General features: G+C 53.2%; 1 protein-coding gene across 10 annotated transcripts in view; it reads left to right on the plus strand.

Annotated features, from left to right (window-relative positions):
* TACC2 (transforming acidic coiled-coil containing protein 2) overlaps positions 1-20,805 on the plus strand; it is a 186,343-nt gene that overhangs the window by 131,077 nt on the left and 34,461 nt on the right. For 7 of the 10 annotated variants that reach the window (XM_046027938.1, XM_046027944.1, XM_046027939.1 and 4 more), the window contains 2 exons: positions 9,760-9,905; positions 16,332-17,643. In XM_046027938.1, the coding sequence (XP_045883894.1) occupies positions 9,760-9,905; positions 16,332-17,643 (1,458 nt within the window). The remainder of the gene's footprint in view (positions 1-9,759; positions 9,906-16,331; positions 17,644-20,805) is intronic. The other 3 variants (XM_046027937.1, XM_046027942.1, XM_046027945.1) reach the window with 1 other exon arrangement.

The raw sequence follows: 20,805 nt of genomic DNA on the forward strand, positions 1-20,805 counted from the left end.
ATTCAGGTTAGCGGGGCAGCCTCCAAATGTGCTTTCCCCCTTTTGACCAAAGATCAGGGTGGGGTGGTGGTGGGAGGGGATGCAGGTGCCCGGCGGGGATGGAGGACACGTGCATGTGCGCACACACACTCACACACACTCACACTCACACACACTCACACTCACACGGGGGCAAGGGAGGGCAGAGGAGAGGGAGACAAGTACTGAGACACACTCTAGGACAGATAGAAACGGAACCCAATTCAGAGCCTCAGACAGAGACGCACAGAGATAGACATGGAGATGGACAGACACTTAGGTGAGGGTGCTTTGGACATAAAGAACTTGGGGGCCCAGGAGGCTAAGGCCGGACCGCCCTTGCTCTGCTGAGCGGACGGCATCTGTTCTGAGCTTAGCACTTGAGTCTCCCTTGACCCCATGACGATAATCACTCTTTGTCCAAGATGCGAATCAGTGAGGGTAACAGGATCAGCGGCTGACCTGACCCTCCTGCAGAAGGCACTTGGCTAACCCCAGCGGTGTTAGCCCACAGCCTCCCCTGTCACCCGAGGTAGGTTCCAGGAACCTCCAGAGGTTATAGTCGGGAGGGCAGAGCTGGGGCCTCTTGGGCACCCAAGTGGTGGTTGAATGAGGGCACGGGTTAAGGTGAGGCTGAGGGGCAGAGGGCAGGGGAGTCCGGCTGGCCTGACTGGCTGTCCCCATGGGGCGGTCGTGGATCCAGATGCGGAAACCCCATTGTTTGGTCCATCGCCCTGGAGCTGAGGACGCCCTGGAAACCTACGGCGCCCAAACATACTGGAGACTGATTCACACTCCCCAGCCTGCCAACGTGCAGGAGCCCCTGGGACGTAGAGGAAACCAACTGGTTTGGGACAGGGAGCACTAGGCCTGTGCTCTCGTCTCGGTTCTGCCCCTGCAGGGCTCTGAGCCCCTCGGCGAGCCACTGGGCCCCTCGGCTCTGGATTGTCACCCCTCAGGCCCCAGGAGGACTCAAGCTTCTTGAGTCCAAGCTTCTTGAGTCCAGACACACCAGGTGTGTCTGATGTGGCCACCCAGGTGCCCGGCTCAGAACAGGTGACCAGCCCGACTGAAACTGTGGAATGATGTCCACATGCCTTGTCTGTTTGAGGGTCAGAGGGAGGAGACGTGAGGGAACTGAGGAACAAACCGTGATGTGGGCTGAGGTGCGCGGTCACTGGTTGAGGCCCCCATCCTGGAACCCAGGCACTGCCCGGGAAGGCACCCCGAAATCAGAGTGGTGCTTGTGGTGTGTGCAGGGTGAGCTCGTGAAGCAGGATGGGTGCTTCCTGCCGGCTGTGGGAGCACCTGAAGGGGCCGGTCCCGGGCGGGCACGTCTGTCCTAGACTGTGCCCTGGGGAAGGCTAGGTTTTCTGGCTGTCGCCCTTTCCCCAAACTCCTGGTCAGCTCTTTCCCTTACATCACGTCGCCCTGGACATAATCCAGCAAATCAGACCCAGCCAAGTTCCATTCCTTGCATCCTGGACCCATGGGCTTTGGGAGAGCCTGCTGAGGGGATCTGGGAAGGCACTGGCGTCCCCAGCATTGTGGCTGGGCTCCGCCCCCTTCAGGCCCGCATCCCGTACCATGCCAGCATGCGCCTGTGCTCGGATACTCCTTTCAGATTACAGAAACCACACACGTGTTGCCTGTGTGTACGTCTGTTTCTGTCTCCACACAGGTATACGTGTGTTACGTAAATATGCGTGGGTGTTCATGTATATTTGCATATATATCTAATTGTTGTGTCCCAAATTAGCTCGCACTATATGTAATTCCTTAATTTGCTGTCTTTTATTTATTATATTTTATTTATTATAGTAATAATCTACTTATTACTCAACTTGGAGCTATGCTGACTATACATGTGAACCCACCACGCCCGTGTCAGCCATGTGGGTGCTGGGGGAGACTCTGGCACTGGCGGGGTGCTGGGGACACCGTAGGGGTTCACCTGGCGTTACTGTTCTTTCCGAGTTCCTGCATCGTCTTCGATGGCCCTTCTGTCTCACGGATCACTCAGGCTTCATGGATGCTATCTACGTGTCTGTCTTCCCTGCCCCTTCTGATTTCTTTTGGTTTCAGAAATGAGGTATGAGACTGTCTTGGTCTGTGAAGGCTGGGATGACAAAAGTGCCGTAGACAGGGCGGCTTCAACCCCAGACATTTATTCCGCGCAGGCCTGGAGGCTGGGGAAGCCACGCTCAGGGCACTAACAGATTGGGTGTCTGGTGCGGGCCTGATTCCTTGGTCATAGATGGTCGTGTTCTCCCTGTGTCCTCACATGGCAGAGGGGCAAGGCTCTTCCCTGGGGTTTGTTTCGTAAGGGACGCTCTTACCCTTCACGGGGCCCGAGCAGCTTCGAATCACGTCCATCACATCGGGAGTGAGATTTCAGTGTGAATGTGGGGAACACACACACACACACACGCATACATTTGGTGCATAACACAAACCCATTAGAACAGCATATAAAAGGAGGATAAGTGTGTTTTCAGACGAGACCAGAGGAGCTTTTCATTGAGGAAGGTGCAGGGTCTTCAGCACACGTGGTTGAACAGATATTTCTGTGTCTCCCTGACTGCTGGTGGTGTCTTAGCTGCGTGGGAGACTGCTTGTCAGCGGTCCGACCGGGCAGGGTGCTCTGGGATTTTCTCTAGAGAAAAGAGAAGGACCCTTAACGACAGTCTGTTGGAAGCTCCTTCTTAGTTCTTTCTCGGTTCCGTGTGTCCCATTCTTTTCTTGCTAGCGTCTATAAATATCTTTTTTCCAGTTAGATTTTTAAGAATCTGAGTTTAAAGATTCCAGCTTAAGTTACCCAAGCAAGGAGTCCAGCTACAAAGATGAGATTTTGGCGATATCGTTGCAGAAGGCAAGGGCGTTAAAGGACAGTCGAGGCCTTTGTTTCTCCTGAGACTTGATTGGCATTCTGGCATTTCTCCAGGATCCAGTTACAAACAGGTAGAATCAGGAGCCCAGGGCGGCTGGCTGGGCTTCCATCCAACGTGGTCTGCACTAAGGCATTTAGCCCTTGGAGCGTCTGCTCTGCTAAGTGCCTGGTGTTGTTGCAGAGAAGTCAGTTTCAAAACAAAGTGTGTGTAGGGATGTTTCGCTGGGCACATGTGTACGCACCCGCGCATACGCACCCATGCAACCCACACCGAAGCCTCCTCCGTTCTGGAAACCCTCCCCCGAACCTGGGGTGTACGGGTGGCGTGCACTTGGAGGGGAAGGATGAAGTCAAGGTCAGTGTGACCCTGAGAGTCCCTTTGCCCGGCAGGACAGACATCCCACCCAGTGTGTAGGCTCCAGATTCTCCTTCATGCCCAGATCAGTAGCTGTGACTAAATAAAAAGGAAGACTTAGCTTGCTAGGAAGTTCCCCCAATTTCTAAGGGCTGGAGGCCAAGGGCAGAATCGGAGCTGCAGTAATACGGGGAAAGGATGATCCTTACAGTTATTTTTCCCACTTAGGTTGGACAAACCATCCAAGGGCCCAGGTGGTCAAGTGGAAGACGGCACCTGACCGTGGCCTCCTCGGTCACCTCACAGCCCAAGAAGGGTCTTAGCGCTTGGTCGTGTGGAAATAATGTCCCCCCTGACGGGAATGTCGAGGAGGGATCCTGCAGAGCGGATTCCTTTTCTGTCCGCACGATGGGCACAGGACAGTGACGGACTCTCTTCGGTCAGCCCGAAACCATTGCCCGTCTGGTCAGGATGTTTTGGGCAGGAGGGAAGCGTGTGTGGGTGCGTGTGCGGGGGTACGCGCACATGTGGAGACAGAGACAGCATTTCTTTCTTTCTTTTTTTTTTTAAGATTTTATTTCTTTTTTTGACAGACAGAGATCACAAGTATGCAGAGAGGCAGACCGGGGGTGGGGGGGGGAAGCAGGCTCCCTGCTGAGCAGAGAGCCCGATGTGGGGCTCCATCCCAGGACGCTGGGATCATGACCTGAGCTGAAGGCAGAGGCTTAACCCACTGAGCCACCCAGGCGCCCCCAGAGACAGCATTTCTTGTCAGGGCTGTCTGGAGGGGAATATTTTGATGAATCGAATCAAATGCAAAGCAGTTTTAAAAATACCCTCTCACGTACAAACCCATCAGATCCTTACATGCGGAGAGGAAGGAGCTGGTCTGATCTGCCGAGAGCTCCGTTTTGTTTCTGGAAGGTCTCCCTCTCTTCAGCGATGGCAGACGTTCTCTTGGCCTGGAGGATCTAAGCCTCCTCTCGACAGCGGGCTCTGGGCCAGCACCGTGACATGTCTCTGGGTTTGTTCTCAAAGGGAAGGAGGCCAGAGGGACGCCTGTACTCTTGCTCGGGAGTGGGGAGTGGGGCGTGTGTCACAGGAAGTGGGTCTCCTGAGGGCCTGCCCGTGGCCTTTCACTCTTGGTGGGCGGGTGGTTGCAAAACCTCAGTCCCCAGGCTCCCTTTCACTAGAATCCTGAGAAATTGCTGTAGAAATAGACAACTTTCTACATAGTAACTTCCCTTTAGCCATGCTCGAGAAGGATCTATTTCTTATGCCTGGGAGCCTCATTCAGTTGAACGTCCAGCCCTTGGTTTCGGCTCAGGTCATGATCTGGGGGGCATGGGATTAGGCCCCACATGGGGCTCCACGCCCAGCATGGAGTCATCCCTCTCCCTTCTCCTCTACCCCTCCCCCAGCTCCTGCTGCTCGTGCTCGCGCGCGCTTTCTCCCTTGCTCTAAAATAAATAAATAGATAAAATCCTTAAAGAAAAAAGAAAAATGAACTCTTTCTTGGTAATCAGATAGCACGTAGGTACAGGTAACTTTAGATTTTCAGGGGGTGGGGCACTGTGGCTAAGAGCTGGGGGTTGCCTTCTTATGTGCAGGCAGCGTTTAATGAAAGCAGGCTGGTTCCGTGGAAGGCCCGGCTGAAGCTCTGCCAGAATGGGCCGGTTACCTGGGGAAGTCACTGCAGCTCTCCTGGCCTCAGTTTCCTTTCCTGTTTAAAAGGACGTGGTAAGCGTGTTAGAATAGGACATTTTCTTCCATCTTCAGAGTTGGAAGATTCATTCTACAGTGTCTGAGATTTCTTTTCCCGAGCCCTTGAATTACTTCCCATAAAACTTGAGAGCAAAATGTAACTGTTTAATGAGAAGCTGAAAAACTATGTTTACAGCGTCTCTTTAGTAAGAGATGCCCAGGTTTGGGGGCACGTGGCCGGCTCAGTCAGTAGAGCGTGTGACTCTTGATGGGGAGGTTGTGAGTTTGAACCCCACGTTGAAACCCACGTTGGGTGTAGGGATTGTAAATAAACTTAAAAAGAAAAAGAGGGTCTCCCGGGTGGCTCAGTTGTTAAGCGTCTGCCTTCAGCTCAGGTATGATCCCAGGGTGTTGGGATCGAGCCCCGCATTAGGCTCCCTGCTCAGCAGGGAGCCTGCTGTCCCTCTCCCACTCCCTCTGCTTGTGTTCCCTCTCTCGCTGTGTCTCTCTCTGTCAAATAAATAAATAAAATCTTGAAAAAAGATAACCGTATTTTATTTATACATATATACATTCACACATACTTTTGTGTATATGTGATTTTATTATACTCACTTTATCATGTATTATGCTAACTTATATTACACTAACGTATTCTTGGGTGGGTGCTGATCTTCCACTGTTTTGTTGTTACAGTTCATAGAAGGAAAACCTGAAAATATTGAAAGTTAAGCAAAAAGATAGGGCAACAGGCCCTAGAGGGTTCTATATTTTGCCAGCTGGCTCGCTTTGGGGACAGTTTCCACATAGTGCTCTGTTTTAATACGGTGTGTCATCTGTGGAGGGACTGATTTCTTCATTGTGCGCTCAGCGGGAGCTCAGAACTATCTAGAGAGTCTCTGAAATCTGAAAAAATATTTGAAAAAATACTCTTAAAACTTTGCTAACATACAGCTGGGAGCTTGGTGTGTTTGGTTTTTGGTGGCTAGCACAGTCTCTCTGTCCTTGGGGTTACACGTTGCTGTCTTTCCTTCCCGTCCGTGCACACCACACTGCGTGGGGTTGAATATCATTAACATATTGCCTTGTGGGTGTGGATGAATTTGGTTTTGTACCGCTAGGTAGCTACTCGGCCCTGTCTGCCTTATTCAAGAAGATCCCGTGATCATAGGACAAGCCACGAAAAAACAGGTGCTGTTTGCAATCAGCCATCAGTCTGTCAGGACTGCTTGGTCACGTGCAGCCCGGGAGCAATTAGCAGGTCTGATGCTGCGATTGGCGTCCCTGACCCCTGGTGTCAGGTTTTCAAGTTTGTCAAGACAGCTTTATTATTCCTAATGATAGACTTTGTCATAAGAATCTATTATAAATTAAGCTTATAAAATAAACGAAATACTGCTTTCCTCCACACGGGGGATCCATTTGGAAGAAGAGTTCTGTTGTCGAAAATGTTTGGAAACCACCGAGACAGTGAAGAGAACACAGATCTTATAGGCATACAGTTCTAGATTTGAGCCCGTCTGCCCTTGCTTGCTAACTAGATGGACAAGGGCAAAGTAATTTGCTTCCCTAGCCTTAGTGATGCCATCTGTGAAGTGGGCCTGCTCTCTAGCAGGCGGGCTGGTTTTGAAGATGAGAGAGAAATATGCAAATGGGCCTCACCCAGTGCCTGACGCCTAACGGAAAGTTGAGCATATGATAACCAGTATAAAGCTTTTCATGCTGGGAGTTAAAGTCCCCATATTTCCTGCATGGTCATTATGAGCTAGCTTTTGACATGAGGGAAAGACATATGTCTCATTTTGTTTGCATGCATTTGCATATTTGCTTATCTAATAACATAGCACCCATCTATCCTGGTGAATGCATTTTCCTCTAATTTAGAGATATTTTAGCAGACTGAAGTGGCACATTCTTTCTGATGCATCTTTGCAGCAAATTAATTTCCTTTTCTTTCGTTTGGAAAGCGTGTGGAGCCGTAACAGAATCATTTATTGTACTTTGGTTTTTTTCTAGTAGGGGAGAAAAAAAAAATCAAACAGCCGACGGGGAGCTGCTTTTCTGCCTTGGGCCTCCAAAGTGCTGCTTTATTTTTGTGTACAAGCTCTTTGTGGGTGGACTGCAGAAATCCCTGCTCTCGGAAATGTTTCTGAGCCCTCTGGGAAACTGAACAGGGGGGAAAGAGCTAATTAAAAAAGCTGCCATCCGCCTCCTCTAATTAACTTGCTCTCTGCTCCTGGGAGAGGGAGCGGAAATGTGAACACAACGCGGGCATCACCGGAAGTGAGTGCCATTCTCGTGGTCCACAGTCCCCCGTGGTGTTTTGATACAGAAACGTTTCATGGTCAACAGGCAAGGAGCCACAAAGGGGTTTGATGGGCCGTCTCCCTCCCAACAGGGCAGTGGTGAATGGCGGTCCCTTCCGAGCAGGTGCACCGGGCCGGGCAGCTGCAGCCTGGAAACCTCATTGGAATTCAGCAGCTCGGACCCAAGAGCATCCGGCTCTCCCTGTCGCTTGCTCGTGCTGAGGGAAAGAGCAGGGGTCCTTTGTGCTCTAAGGCTGTGCATCGCCAGGGCCCAGGGTTACGGAAGCCACGGGAGGAGCACGCAGCTTCTCACTCCGTGTCCCGGCTACACGCTGGGGAAGCTCACAGCGGCCGTGGCCGGCAGTGTGGCGAGTTCCTTGTTGACATCTTGGACAGATTTAGATCCCAGAGATACGGCCAGAGAATTGGGGTGCGACTTTAGGGGACAGAGGCTATCCTTTGGCAGAGATGGCTTTTGCCTCCTGGCGGATGTGGCCCCTGGTGGAGTGGGCCCAGTGGATGTGGACAGCGGTGACCAGCAGTGGAGAAGCCAGTCTGATGGTCCTTCAAGGAAGCTCTGGAAAGAGGCAAGTTGGCTCCGTGCGTCTTGTCAGTGTTGCCCTGACGCAAGCGGTGCTGGGGGCAGGGTGACAGCCGGGGCCCACCGGGGTGATCCAAACTCTTGGTTCTCTTTGCTACTCTGTTGTGTAACTTCCTCGTGTTTTTCATGCCAGTGAACGGACCTTGCAAAACTCAGGTACCTTGATCTATTGTTGTCCAAGCGTGTATCTTCACTTCCCCTGGACAACAGCTAAGGTCTTTGATACGAACGTGTGTTTGTAAAAAGTCGGCACGGCTGTCCCATGTGTGGAGGTTGAGTCTTTCCTCATGAAATTTGATAGTGTGCAACTTTCAGCTCCCCCGAGCCCATCAGAATCTTCTTGGGTGTTTGGTTCATCTCTTTGGGCCCCGGGAGGGCTTTGTGGTGGGTTGCAGGAGTCGGGATCCTTAGGGATGGGGTCTTTGGCACTGGTAAAATGAGTCACTAACAAGTCGTAAAAACATCAGCGTGTACATTTTTCTGAAGGAGAACTCCCCAAATGGCTGTTTTTTCCTGTGCTGGCTGACGGTGGCGGGATTGGCTTGCTTCCTGCTTCTTTCTCCCGGCTGGCAGACGGTCTTTAGAAGAGGCTGCCCTGTGCGGAGGTCACGAGTGCTTTGACCTTGTGGGAGCTCGGCAGCGAGAGCGTTCCATGCTCCGTACTCTCCTGGCTCGTCCCCCTCTGATTATGCGTCTTCACCCAGATTTGCCAGCAGTGGCCCTGAGTATCCACTCTCTTGATAATGACCTTGCCGGTTGCAAATGAGCGAGTGGCATTTTAGTCTCTGTACGATGGCTTGAGTAGGGACTCAGCCCAGGGGATGCCACCCTGGCATCCTCGAGTGGGGTTGGTCCAGCACCGTGCACTTTGAGCATGGGCATGTTGAGCAAGGGAGGAGCTTCCCCGCAGCCCGAGGACGTGGGCCTGGCTCCATGATTTGGAGAAATCTCATTCTTTCTGGCTTAAACTTGCACCCCCTGTAGAAGCAGGGTGCTGGGTCCGCTCTGGGTTTTCCGGAGCCCAGGACACGGCTTTAGTTGGTTGAGGAGCCTCCCCCTTATTTCTGGGTGGGGTGGGTGTCCTTTGGGTGAAATTTTGGTCCAGTTCTCTGGATGAAGAATTTTCCTTGAGATCGGATCTTCGGGCAGAGTGGCAATGGTTGTTATTGTATCATGGAGATCAGCAGGCTGTGTTTTGTGGCTTGGTCCGGCACATCCTCCAGAGAGCTGGCTTGCCAGCTCTCATTCATTCATTCATTCATTCATTTAGCAGATGTGTGTTCCCTGCCTCCTGGCTTAGGCTCAGGGATGCTGTAATAAGTAGGGCCTGCTGCCCTTATGGCCTTGAAGCTCAGGAGATGAGAAAGATAATTAACACAATTAGGAAGTGACTAAATCTACAATAAGTTATGAGAAGCTCCGGGAAGGAAGGGTGGCGGGAGAGAATGATGGATGTGGAAAGGCCGTACGCGATTTGGTTCCACGGAGTAGGGGACCCTATGATGTGTTGGAACCATGGCACTGAAATGTGTCTCTGGGACTATCTGTTTGACTGACTGGGTGCCAGAGTTGATCAAAAGATTCCCCTGTTTGTTTTTGTCACTGAGGCCAGAAATACATATTTCTCATAGGGCTAAGTTCAAAGCATATGTCATTTGGGAACAAAGCTGGTGATAATGAGATTCACTCTTGGGAATCATGCTGGGAAATGACTTTCCTCACATCTGTCCTCAAATAGCTTAATTGGGCAACCAGCCCAGTTCTAGGGGTCCTGGACAGGGATCCGAGGGCCACATGGCCTCAGCAGCAGGGGCCCCTGGCCCCTCAGAGCCGACTCGGCCCAGACGCCTGCCTAACCCCGTTTCTCTCCTCCTCTCTCCATCAGGAGTTCTGACTCTGAAGAAGCATTTGAGACCCCCGAGTCGACAACTCCTGTCAAAGCTCCACCAGCGCCTCCCCCGACGCCCCCCGAAGTCACTCCAGAACCTGAGGTCAGCGCGCAGCCCCCCCTGGAAGAACCAGGTAACCAAGGTCAGGTGCTCTCCCCGGGGAAGCCTGGGAGCAGCCCTGGGCTAGGGCAGCTGGAGGGGGGGCCCCCTCTCTGTTCGGAGCTCGTTTTGTGAGTGAAAGCTAAGAGTGAGCAGATACCGTGGATTATTCTGTCTGCTTTGAAGGTGTTTAGGGGGACCTGTGGGAAAGGCCTTTTAGCTCTGGGTACTGTTTACTTGGCATCCAGAATGGGGCTTAAGGGGACAAGTGGGTCTGGGAGGTTTTTATGTGGGGCTCTATCTTGGATTCTAATATGTGGCCCTTGGCTCCCATAAGAACACCGGTGCTAGACAGCCCACATGAACCTGCATTTTTATGAAAGACCATAGCCCCCCTGGGCTTGGGAATGGAGATATGTAGTAAATGGGAAAGAAGAGAAAGCCATAGATAGCCAAACCCATGCATGAATGGTTCATTTATTCCTCGTTAACCTCAAGTTACCTGATTTCATATCACTTTCCTGTCTCCTTTCTCCCCTAGTGAGACTTAAAACGCGGATCTTTCCATACCTTTCAGTTGGGATTGCTGGAGTGTGAGGGGATGGGACAGATCTCATTCCCCAGCCCACCCACCCCCCTCCCCTGGCCAGGATTTTGTGCCTGTATCCTCCAGCTACACCTCCAGTGTGAAAGTTTAACACGAGACCTGAAAGGAGATGGGGACAGCCAGAATTGGCCCAGCAGACTGATCAGGGGGCCAGGCGGTACCATTCTTAGACCTGGACCACCTTCCTGCACTGGGCTGTGTGTTTTAGTGGGCCCCACTCTGGCTTTCCTCCAGCCACAGTCCTCTCTCTGCGGTGAGGCTGTAGGGCCCATCTCCTCCTAAACCACCCTCTGGACGCTCTGGACACCCTTTCTCATGGCCCATCTTCCCAGGGCTGACTGTACCCATGTTTATACCTTCAGCCAAGGAGGAACCAAGGTAGGGTGTCCACACACCTGTGCTCAAGGCCACCCCAGGTAAGGGATAGAGCTGGGGTGGGAGGAGGAGGAGCTAGTTGATACTCTTCATACTCTTGCCCTGGCCAGAAGCCTGGCGAACTGTAAAGTCAAATGATATTTTGACCTCGATGTTGGTTTTACAAAGAAATGGGCAGAATTCTTTCTGCCTGTCCTAGGTTCAGAGAGGCTATTACTTTAGAAAGGGTGGACACTTGGAGGCTGATTCCTTTTTTTTTTTTTAAGATGCTCTTCATTTATTTGTCAGAGAGACACAGCGAGAGAGGGAACACAAGCAGCGGAAGTGGGAGAGGGAGAAGCAGGCTTCCTGCCGAGCAGGGAGCCTGATGCGGGGCTCTGTCCCAGGACCCTGGGATCATGACCTGAGCTGAAGGGAGATGCTTAACGACTAAGCCACCCAGGCGCCCCTCCTAACCAGATAGGCTCCCTAGTCCTGGGGGAAAGGGTTAGGACCACTTTGTGGGGAGGGCAGGTGTCTTTACTGGTGTCTGACAAATGCCGTTTTTATATTCTCCCATCTCTGATAGCTCAGCTAGTAGTATCTGATTCTGCATGGCTAGTCTAGGGGCTGGGCCCTGAGAGAGGAATTATTGCAATTTATTTGATTTTTAAGGTAGAGGAGGAACCAGAAGGACTGCTGAGAAGGTTTTAACGTTCCCACTTTTTTCTTTCATATTATGAAGCATATAAAAATTCATTTCTTATAATACTATAAAAAAATCACCCTTAGGTTTAATGGAAAGGGAATGACAAATAGATTGTAATCCCTAGATCAAACACGTGATTGGAAATCAATCATCTTTTTTTTTGTGGGTACAAGTTCATGCCCACAGATACGTGGGCTGCTACTTTGGGAAAGAACTGAGAAAAAAATGATGGTGTATTACAGTGTACGGTCCATTCTCCTGCACCAGGGAGTGAACAGGGAAGGGCCATTGTGTGAGCCCATGTATGACTTCTGGGATTTCCAGCCACGTATCCTGACAGCGTCTGGGGATGGTTTGCCGCTTCGGTTCTTGTCTGTGGCCTGTCCTTGTTCCTTCTGCCTGACTTGCTTTTCAACAAAACAAGGAGCGGTCTCCACTCTTAAAAACAAACAGACACGCAGCTCCCGCCTCTTTCTTAGAGGGCAACTTCAGAATGAAACGAGCATTGCAGGGATTAGGAGGAAACCCCCACCTGGAAGGGGTTGGGGCTGGTAATCGCCACGAGTCACAGCCCCACAGAACCTTGATTGCATCAGTGGGAGTCTATGAACAGGGACTTTGTGCTTCTCCTTCTTGGAAAACTCCACTGAAGCTAAGTATCCGTGGCTTCCATAATCAGGACTCTTACGGTTGGGACCGGGACCATGACCGTGACCGTGACTGCTCAAAGCCCTCCCCCTCCCCTCTCCCTGGGCTCGGGCTGTGCAAAGAGCCATCTGATTCGCAGCCCTTGTTAGAAAAGTCTGCTTGTCCATCCTGCAGACAGTATGGGGCACAGCAGAGGCGTGAGCAGGCAGGTGTGCTCGCTTCCAGAGGTGGCTAGACGGGAAGAAAGGTTCTTTCCAAGAACTGCTGGGAGGAAAGGGCTCAGAACATATCTGTTGTTTGGTTCTCTTCTGCAAAGCATCCGGGGTATTGCTAAAGGTGCTGAAAGAGCCACGTGGACTAACAGACTAGACCCTTGGCTGTGAATAAAGACATGATTTGCTCCCCTGGAAATCCACGTTGTCGGAAACAAGCAGCCTCGCCTTGGGTCCAGCCAGCATGGTTGTGCCCCATGGGACAGGAGGATGGGGGTGGGGGGATGCTGGGTGTTCATCTGCTTCTGCCCTTCGTCGGACTGGGCTGGGGCAGGATGCAGCTTGTCTGAGCCTGGTTTTGTCTTACCCGTAACGTGAGGAGGGCAGCCTGCCAGCCCTCCGAGGTCCTCCTTCCCTTTCTGACCTCTGGTCCTGGGATGGCAGCGTGTGGCTGCCAGTCGGTGGCCGTGTTCCTAGAGCACAGAACTGGACGATGAGGGACAGAAGGAAATGTCACATCACTAAACGGTAGCTCCCTTGGAAGTGTCCCCTGAGGCCAGGCCTGCACTGGGTTCTTTGGGGTGTCATCTCTGACTCAGCCGAGTGTCCTCTCCCGTGCTTGCAGCACCCCTGCGTGTCAGATGGCATCTCCTGCTTCCCCAGCCAGATGTGCAGCTTCCAGACCTCGCCCTCCGTCTCGCAGCACAGGGGGGTCTCTGGGGTTGGAGCCCCGGCCTCTTGACTCCCTTCCGTTGGGAAACCAGGCTGCTGTGTGCAGGTGGGGTGTGCTGGTGCATGGAAGGACCCCGAGGCAGAAGACGGACACAGTGGCTGTCGGGGCAAGCAGGCGGTCAGTGACCCCGTGAACCTGGTTTCATGGCACGGAGGTGGGCTCTTTCAATGGTGGCCCTCCCTCCAGGGCCATTGCTTCCCCCTGGGGTGAAGACAGTTTTCTTAGCTTCGCTGGGAGACTGCCCGGGAAGGCCCATGTGGGGGCCTTTTTGGTGACTGAAGGCACCGTGCCCATTCTAGACCTTTCCTTTCTGTCCCATGGGAAGTGTGGGCTTTGCAGAGGCCCTGGTTGGGCTCCACGTGGCAGTTCATGGCCCCCGTCTTCAGATTAATTCAGGCTCTTCTGGCCCTGTAACGGGCCCTGTGGAATGACCTGCTTAATGACCACACAGTGAGACTGGTTCTCAGCCAGGAATCACAGTGCCCCTCAGGGAGACATGTGGCAATTTTTAGAAACTTTTTTTTAAAGATTTTATTTATTTATTTGAAAGAGACAGAGAGAGCACACAAGAAGGGGGAGGGGCAGAGGACAAGGGAGAAGCAGACTCCCCGCTGGGCAGGGAGCCCGACGTGGGGCTGATCCCGGAACCCCGAGATCATGACCTGAGCCAAAGGCAGATGCTTAACCGACTGAGCCACCCAGGCGCCCCTAAAACATGGTCACAACTGGGGTTGGGGTGCCAGTGGGTTTTCATGGGTGAGAGGCTGAAGATGCTGCCCGGCAGCTTACCGTGCACAGCACCCCCTCCCCCAAAGAAGTAGCGGCCCCGGTATGGGCCCGGTGCCAAGGCCGAGACACCCTGCAGCAAGACTAGGTTTCCTGGTCCGTGATGAGTTAATTCGGGAATGTCAGTGAAGAGGAAAGGATGGTAAGCAGGTAGGAGCTTTCCTTCTGGGTCAGGCGATGAGCAGATGGCAGCCTGTTGCCTAATTCTGGGGAACCACTGGCCATCGGAGGGGTCTCGGAAGGCCCGGGGCGGCTTGAGAGAGAGGAGACTGGTGGCTGTGGGCCTCGCTTTAGAAACAGTGGGATGGGCTGCGGCTCCTTCTCCCTCCTGCAAGGCCCCCTTGAAAGCCCCTGTTCCCCTGGGTCCTCTGGTCCTTCTCTGTCTTCTGTGTCGTGTGTCTGGGCAGGAGGATGGGGTGTTTGAAGGAACCGGGCCCTGGAGGAAGTAGAGAGGAAGTTGGTTTTGGAAAGAAGCAGGGAGGAGACTTCTGCTTTTGAGATGGGAAGGAAGCAGGAGTGTTTCTGAGGTGAGGGAGGAATCGTTTGGTGGAAGAGATGTGAGGCTTTAAGGAAGCGACCCCCATCTTCCAGGGCATCGGCTGCAAGTAGGGCCTGGGGGGCTCTGGGGGCAGGAGAGACCGGAAAGTTTAGAACCGTGAATGCACCTGCTTCCAGAAGACGTCTTCGATTCTGGAGGTGTTTACTGAGCCCGCAACAGAAAGTGTGACCAATCCAGGAAGAGCAGAGATGGTCAGACTCAGTCCTGAACTCAGGAGGCTTGGACTTTCTTGCGTGGTTGTGTCCTGGGCCGGGTTCTCGGTCAGGTGCTCCAAGAGAAATGCCTGCTCGCAAGCGAGTTGGGGGCAGCGCACGAGCACGCCCCGCCTGCGCATTTGCAGCCGCGAGCACGGATTGCTCTGAGATGTCCAGCGAGAGGCTCGTTCAAGGTTAGCTGAGCACATCCCAAGCCATGTCCGTTTGTGGGGATGAGGGCTGGGGCTGCCAGACTCAGCAAATGGAAATATAGGATGTCCAGTTACATCTGAATCCCAGATAAACAAGGAATTACCACGACAGATTTATATGAAAACCCTTTTTCAAGGATCTAAAGTTCCAAGTTAACTGAACACCTGTGTTTTATCTGGTCTCTGTTGCAGCAGAGCACAGGGTGGGTGTTGGGGGCATAACTCGCATCAGTGAAACACAGCTTTGGGAGCGCTGTCCCAGGCCATACCTGTGCCAACTCTCCAGTCCCTTCTTCTGCAGACCTCTTCGCAACATCCGCCCTCCTTTGTCCAGTGACATATTGTTAGTTTCTCGGCCCGTCGTTTTCTGGCGTGCTGACTGCCCGGGACAGCTGTGAACCCAGAAATGCATGAAAGGCACCAGCTGGTGTAGGCGGAGCCCAGGGTGGCCGAGCCAAGGCCAGGATGGCCAGATCTCCATGGAGCAGTGGGGACAGGAGGTGACGGAGTAGCCTCAGTGGCCGGCAGTGGCCGTGGGGGTGGGCAGGCTGGGAAGAAGAGCAGCAGAGAGGAGAGGGACTGGCCCGGAGGAGAGGCCGGGAAGAGGAGCATGGCAGGCAGAGCTGGAGGGAGAGATTACAAGGGATGCCTGCCGTAGAGACAGGTGGCAGGCGAGGCGTGCTGCAGTGGCCTGGGGGCCTCCACAGAAAGTCTCCCTGTTGTTCCTCACAACAAGCTCCGAGTAGTCAAGAACAGGCTCCATGGTGGTAATGGCTGGCTTCCTCTCCCTTGCTTTAGTCACACTGGCCTCTGTTATTTCTTTAACACGCCAGGCGTGCTTCTACCCCAGGGCCTTTGCACTTGCTGTTCCTGGTACTTGTGATGCTTCTCCCTTCCCAGGGCAGGGTGGGGAGGGGGCACATATCCTCCTGGTTCACATCTTTACCTTGTTTCTGATCTTTGCTTATGTTTTTCCTCCTTGGAGGGCTTTGCCAACAACTTTATTTTAAAATTGCAATGCCCCTACTCTGTCTTTATTTTTCTCTGTAGCACCTATCACCATCTGGCAGTCTATACATTTTACTTATTTGTTTCTAAACTGTCCTCTCCCTGAAGAATGTAACTTCCAGGAGGATGAGGATTTGGTCTGTTTTGTTCATTGTTGAGTCCCCAACTCCCACAATGGTGCCTGGTCCTGACTGGGAATTTGGTAAAGGTTTTTTTTTGAATGACTGAATGATTTGAGCTCTTCCCTACAGCCCTCATCACTCCCATTTTACAGATGGCGAACCGGAGGGTAGTGATGGGTGAGAGCAGGCTTTGTACCCCAGCCCTGTGCCCGCCCAGAGGGGGCCTGGGGGAGGGGGCTGGTCCTCTGCTTAGAGGGCGACCGTCGGGCAGAAACGCTCTGGTGTCCTGTGTCCTTCCGTGACTGCTCTGCCTCCTCTTCCTCAGGCTGCGGTTCCGAGCCGGCCTCTGTCCCCGATGGCCCACGCAGCAGCTCGGTGGAAGGGAGCCCCTTCCGCCCCCCATCACACTCCTTCTCTGCCGTCTTTGATGAAGACAAGCCTATAGCCAGCAGCGGGACTTACAACTTAGACTTTGACAGCATCGAGCTGGTGGATGACTTCCAGACCTTGGAGCCCCGCTGCTCAGACTCTAAGAGTCAGGAATGCAAAGTGAACACGCGGAGGAAATCCACCGATTCCGTGCCCATCTCCAAGTCCACGCTGTCCCGCTCTCTCAGCCTGCAAGCCAGTGACTTTGATGGTGCTTCCTGCTCCGGCAACCCCGAGGCCGCGGCCCTGACCCCAGATGCCTACAGCACGGGTTCAAGCAGTGCGTCCAGCACCCTTAAGCGAACTAAAAAGCCAAGGCCGCCTTCCTTAAAAAAGAAGCAGACCACGAAGAAACCCACCGAAACCCCCCCAGTGAAAGAGACACAGCAGGAGCCAGTGGAGGAGAATCCTGTCCCCAGTGAGGACAATCGAGCACCAGAGACGAAACCGGAATTGGCCAAGACGGAAGGTTCTGTACCAGCCCTCTTGGAGGAGACGCCCCTGGAACCCACTGCTGTGCCCAAGGCCGCCTGCCCTCTGGACCCCGAGGGTGCCGAAGGGGCCATCCCCCCATCTTCTGGAAGTGGCAGAGTGCAGAACTCACCTCCGGTTGGAAGGAAAACGTTGCCCCTTGCCACGGCTCCAGAGGCAGCGGAGGGGACCCCATCAGACAGTGGGGGGCAGGAGGACTCCCCAGTCAAAGGGCTCTCGGTGAGGCTGGAGTTTGACTATTCTGAGGACAAGGGTAGTTGGGACACCCAACAGGAAAACCCCCCTCCTACCAAAAAGCTAGGCAAAAAGCCGGTTGCCAAAATGCCCCTAAGGAGGCCAAAGATGAAAAAAACACCCGAGAAACTCGACAACACTCCTGCCTCTCCTACCAGATCCCCCGATGAACCCAACGACATCCCTATCGCCAAAGGTACCTACACCTTTGATATTGACAAGTGGGATGACCCCAATTTTAACCCTTTTTCTTCCACCTCAAAAATGCAAGAATCTCCCACACTGCCCCAGCAGTCCTACAACTTTGACCCAGACGCCTGTGACGAATCCATTGACCCTTTTAAGACGTCCTCTAAAACCCCCAGCTCGCCTTCTAAATCCCCAGCCTCCTTTGAGATCCCAGCCAGTTCCATCGAAGCCAATGGAGTGGACGGGGATGGGCTGAACAAGCCCGCCAAGAAGAAGAAGACCCCCTTAAAGACGTAAGTTCAGGGGTGCAAGGTGGGAAGACCAGAGGCGGGCCTGTGCGTTGGCCGTGACCCTGGGTCCTGTGTCTGGATGAACGTGGCTGCCCTGACCCTTCCCTCCGTCCGCCATAAGGCCGCCAGGTTTGCAACCCTGTACCTGTTTCCCTTCCTGTCTGCACCCACGGTGATGGCATCTCCCTGTCACATATCCCTTTGGGTCCAGAGTCCTTGATCCTTTGTCTTATTATGACAGTGGTTTAAAGCATTATTTTTAGCTACAGACCTGACATTTGACTCCAGGGGAGTATGGGAGGGCCCATAAAGGAGGGACCGTCCAGTAGAGACCTGATCAACCTTCTGTTGGTGACTTAGCTTTTCCCTGGTTAGCATGGGAATTGCTTTTTGGGGTGGCCTACAAGCTAGGAGAGCTCCCTTGAAAACATTGTTAGAATTTGTAGGATTTGTGTCTGCCCTTTAATGGTCCCCGAGCGAGAGATCTGACCTGGACTCCTCCCTGCCCCGCAGCCACCCCATGTCAAGCACCTCATTTGTCCTCATTCTTGTTTCTGGCCATCTTTTGCCCACAAGACTCCAGGGCTCTGGGAGGTCCAGAAGAGATCAATGAGAAAACAGTCCCTGGGTGGCCATTCCTAATCGATCCTGCTGTCCAGACACTTGCCAAGTAGAATACCCTTCAGGACTCGATGTCAGCGCCTCTGGTGTCCATCCCCAGGCCCAGCTGTCACCTGGACGGCTGCGGGTCCCTGCTCAGGATGTGGGTCCCAGCGTGGTGGGACTGGCGCTTAGAGTCTTTCTCCTGCCCTCCCGGGAAGTATGGTCAGTATCGAACCAGGCTTCTGGCCCCACCTTGGCAGACGAGACCACAAGCGCTGGCCTCTGTGACTGTGCCTGGTACGGACTGAGAAAAGGTGACCTTTTTACTTCCCATTCGGGGCTTCCTGAGAGGAGGTTCTCTAAGCAGGCATTTGCCTTGGATCTCAAGACTTTTCTGAGATCAGCTCCCCAGCCAGGCCCTTCCTAGACACTCCGTCAAAGCAGTGTTGGAAGCTTTCTTCAATGTCTTGAACGGAAGTCTGAAATGCCCAGACTACAAAACCACGATCTCTCATTGTCGGACCGAGAGCCAACCTTAGCCATCACGCATCACTTCCTTTCCCATGGGTAGCCTCGGTACCGTCTGCCCTGCCATCAGAGCTGACAGGTCAGGGAAGCCAGCCCATCTCTGGGTCTCACCTCTAGGGCTGAAGGCTTGGAATCATGGGCGAGACAAAGCCCTCTGGGCACTGGCACCTATGGGGTGATCGGGAGCGGGAGAGGAAGGTGCTCTCCCACAGCCCCTCTCCAGGAAGCGGGGACGGTGGCCATGCTCGCCACAGTGGTGGCTCCTGTATCCCAGCCCATGACAACCGGCCGCCTGCAGATTTATCTTTTTTGTCAGTTCCTTCTGTCTGTCTCTTTTTTCTTGTCTTCTTGTCTTAGGATGGTTGAAGATGTGATGTCTGTGTGTTCTCTGTTGTAAGTACATCGAATGTAATCTGCCTCTCACCCTACCTGTGCGCTTTCCTGCTTTCTGTTTTTGCTTTCAAGCTCTCTCCATTTCCTCTCCGTGGCTGCCGCTTACATGGTTTCCGCATCGGGCCTGGGGATGGCGGGGGGCATGGGGCTCCCCAGGAGCAGACTTACGTTCCTGTTCCAGAGCGATTAGCATAAGTGAAACTGCTTGGCTGTGAAAATGTGATTATCCACATCTGTCTGCTTGTCAGGAATGGAACTTTTTTTTTCCCCCTTGCATATTGGATGTCTTCATCTGAAACCCATACATTTTTTTTTTTAAAGCTTTCATTCCATTCTCTCATTTCCAACCGGACTAGGGAGCAGTTGCTTTCAAAGCACTGTGGCTTCACGGTGACATAACCACTGGCCGACCACAGCAGTGGCCCGAGGTCGCTTGTTCACGCTGCCATATGAAGCGGAGGTCATGGGGCTGGTTTGAATTGAGATCCCCCAAAATGCCAGGTGGGCTCGGAGTGGAGCGCACGGCCGTGAGAGCCCTCGCCAGCCTGCTCTGGGCCCACATCCTTGGTCCCCCAGGACCAGGCCAGGTTTCCATTGGCTTGCCGTCTGCGGGCCACCTGCTGGGCATCGGCGGAGCCCGAACCAACCCCTCTGTGCCCGTACTGATTTGCCACCATGGGAGGGACGCTGTGGGCAGCTCCCAGGGGCCCCAGGATAGGTACCCCCCCCCCACCTCCTTGTCCTTACAAGGGAAGCTGGCCTGGTCCCAGGCCTCCAGCGGCCCCCAGAATAGGGTTGAGTCTGTCAGGCTTGCTTCTGCCCAAGGGATTTCTTGAGGTTTTTAGAGCCATTTAGCAACTCTCCAATACACAGTTACAAGTTTATATGCATGGGTAAATACATGCTCCGGGCTAGGGCTGCGCAGTTAGCGAGGCAGATGCTGTCAATGCTGAAAGTCACCATTTCTGTAGTTTTTGACTTGATGCCATTGCTGGAGCGTGCTGTCGAAGGGGACACAAGGAGGGAACTTGAGTGCCGAATTGCCCTGTCCATCCAGTTAATGTTAGAGCAGGGAGAAGGAGTGGGGTCTAAGATCGGGGAACAACCCACACCCCCAAAAAACTGTTGCTTTGCTGGAGGCAAGACCATACCACAGAGGGGCCTGAGACCGGGGGCCAGGCTGCAGGTGGGGAGGCCTCCGTCCTGCCTGGGAAGTGACCCCCCCAACCGCTCAGTGACTCTCTGGAACCATCTATGCTAAAAATGTTCTCCATCATCAACCCCTCTGCAAGTCTGATCCGATGTTCCCGTTGCCTCGAGGGACCTGCCCCTGCCCTTAATTATTTACGTGAAGGAAAAAGGAAGGGAGGAAAGAGTCATTAACTGTGGTTAGGAATAGACTGTGGAGAAATCCTCTCATCCCGGAAGAGCGCTGGAGATGGCCGGCACGATGTGAACGTAGTTGATGGCACTCGGAGATGGTAAATTGTATGTTATGTGAACTGCGCTACAATTTAAAAAAGAATCCTTTCACCCTGACCCCGCCTCTGGTTAGACTCTCACCCAGAAGTGCCAAGATGTTGGAATCCTTGACTCTCTGGGTTCCAGTGAGCGGGAAGGGACTTTCCCTGAAGACCCAGA

Source organism: Meles meles, chromosome 13 (assembly GCF_922984935.1).
Source record: "Meles meles chromosome 13, mMelMel3.1 paternal haplotype, whole genome shotgun sequence".
NCBI lineage: Eukaryota > Metazoa > Chordata > Mammalia > Carnivora > Mustelidae > Meles > Meles meles.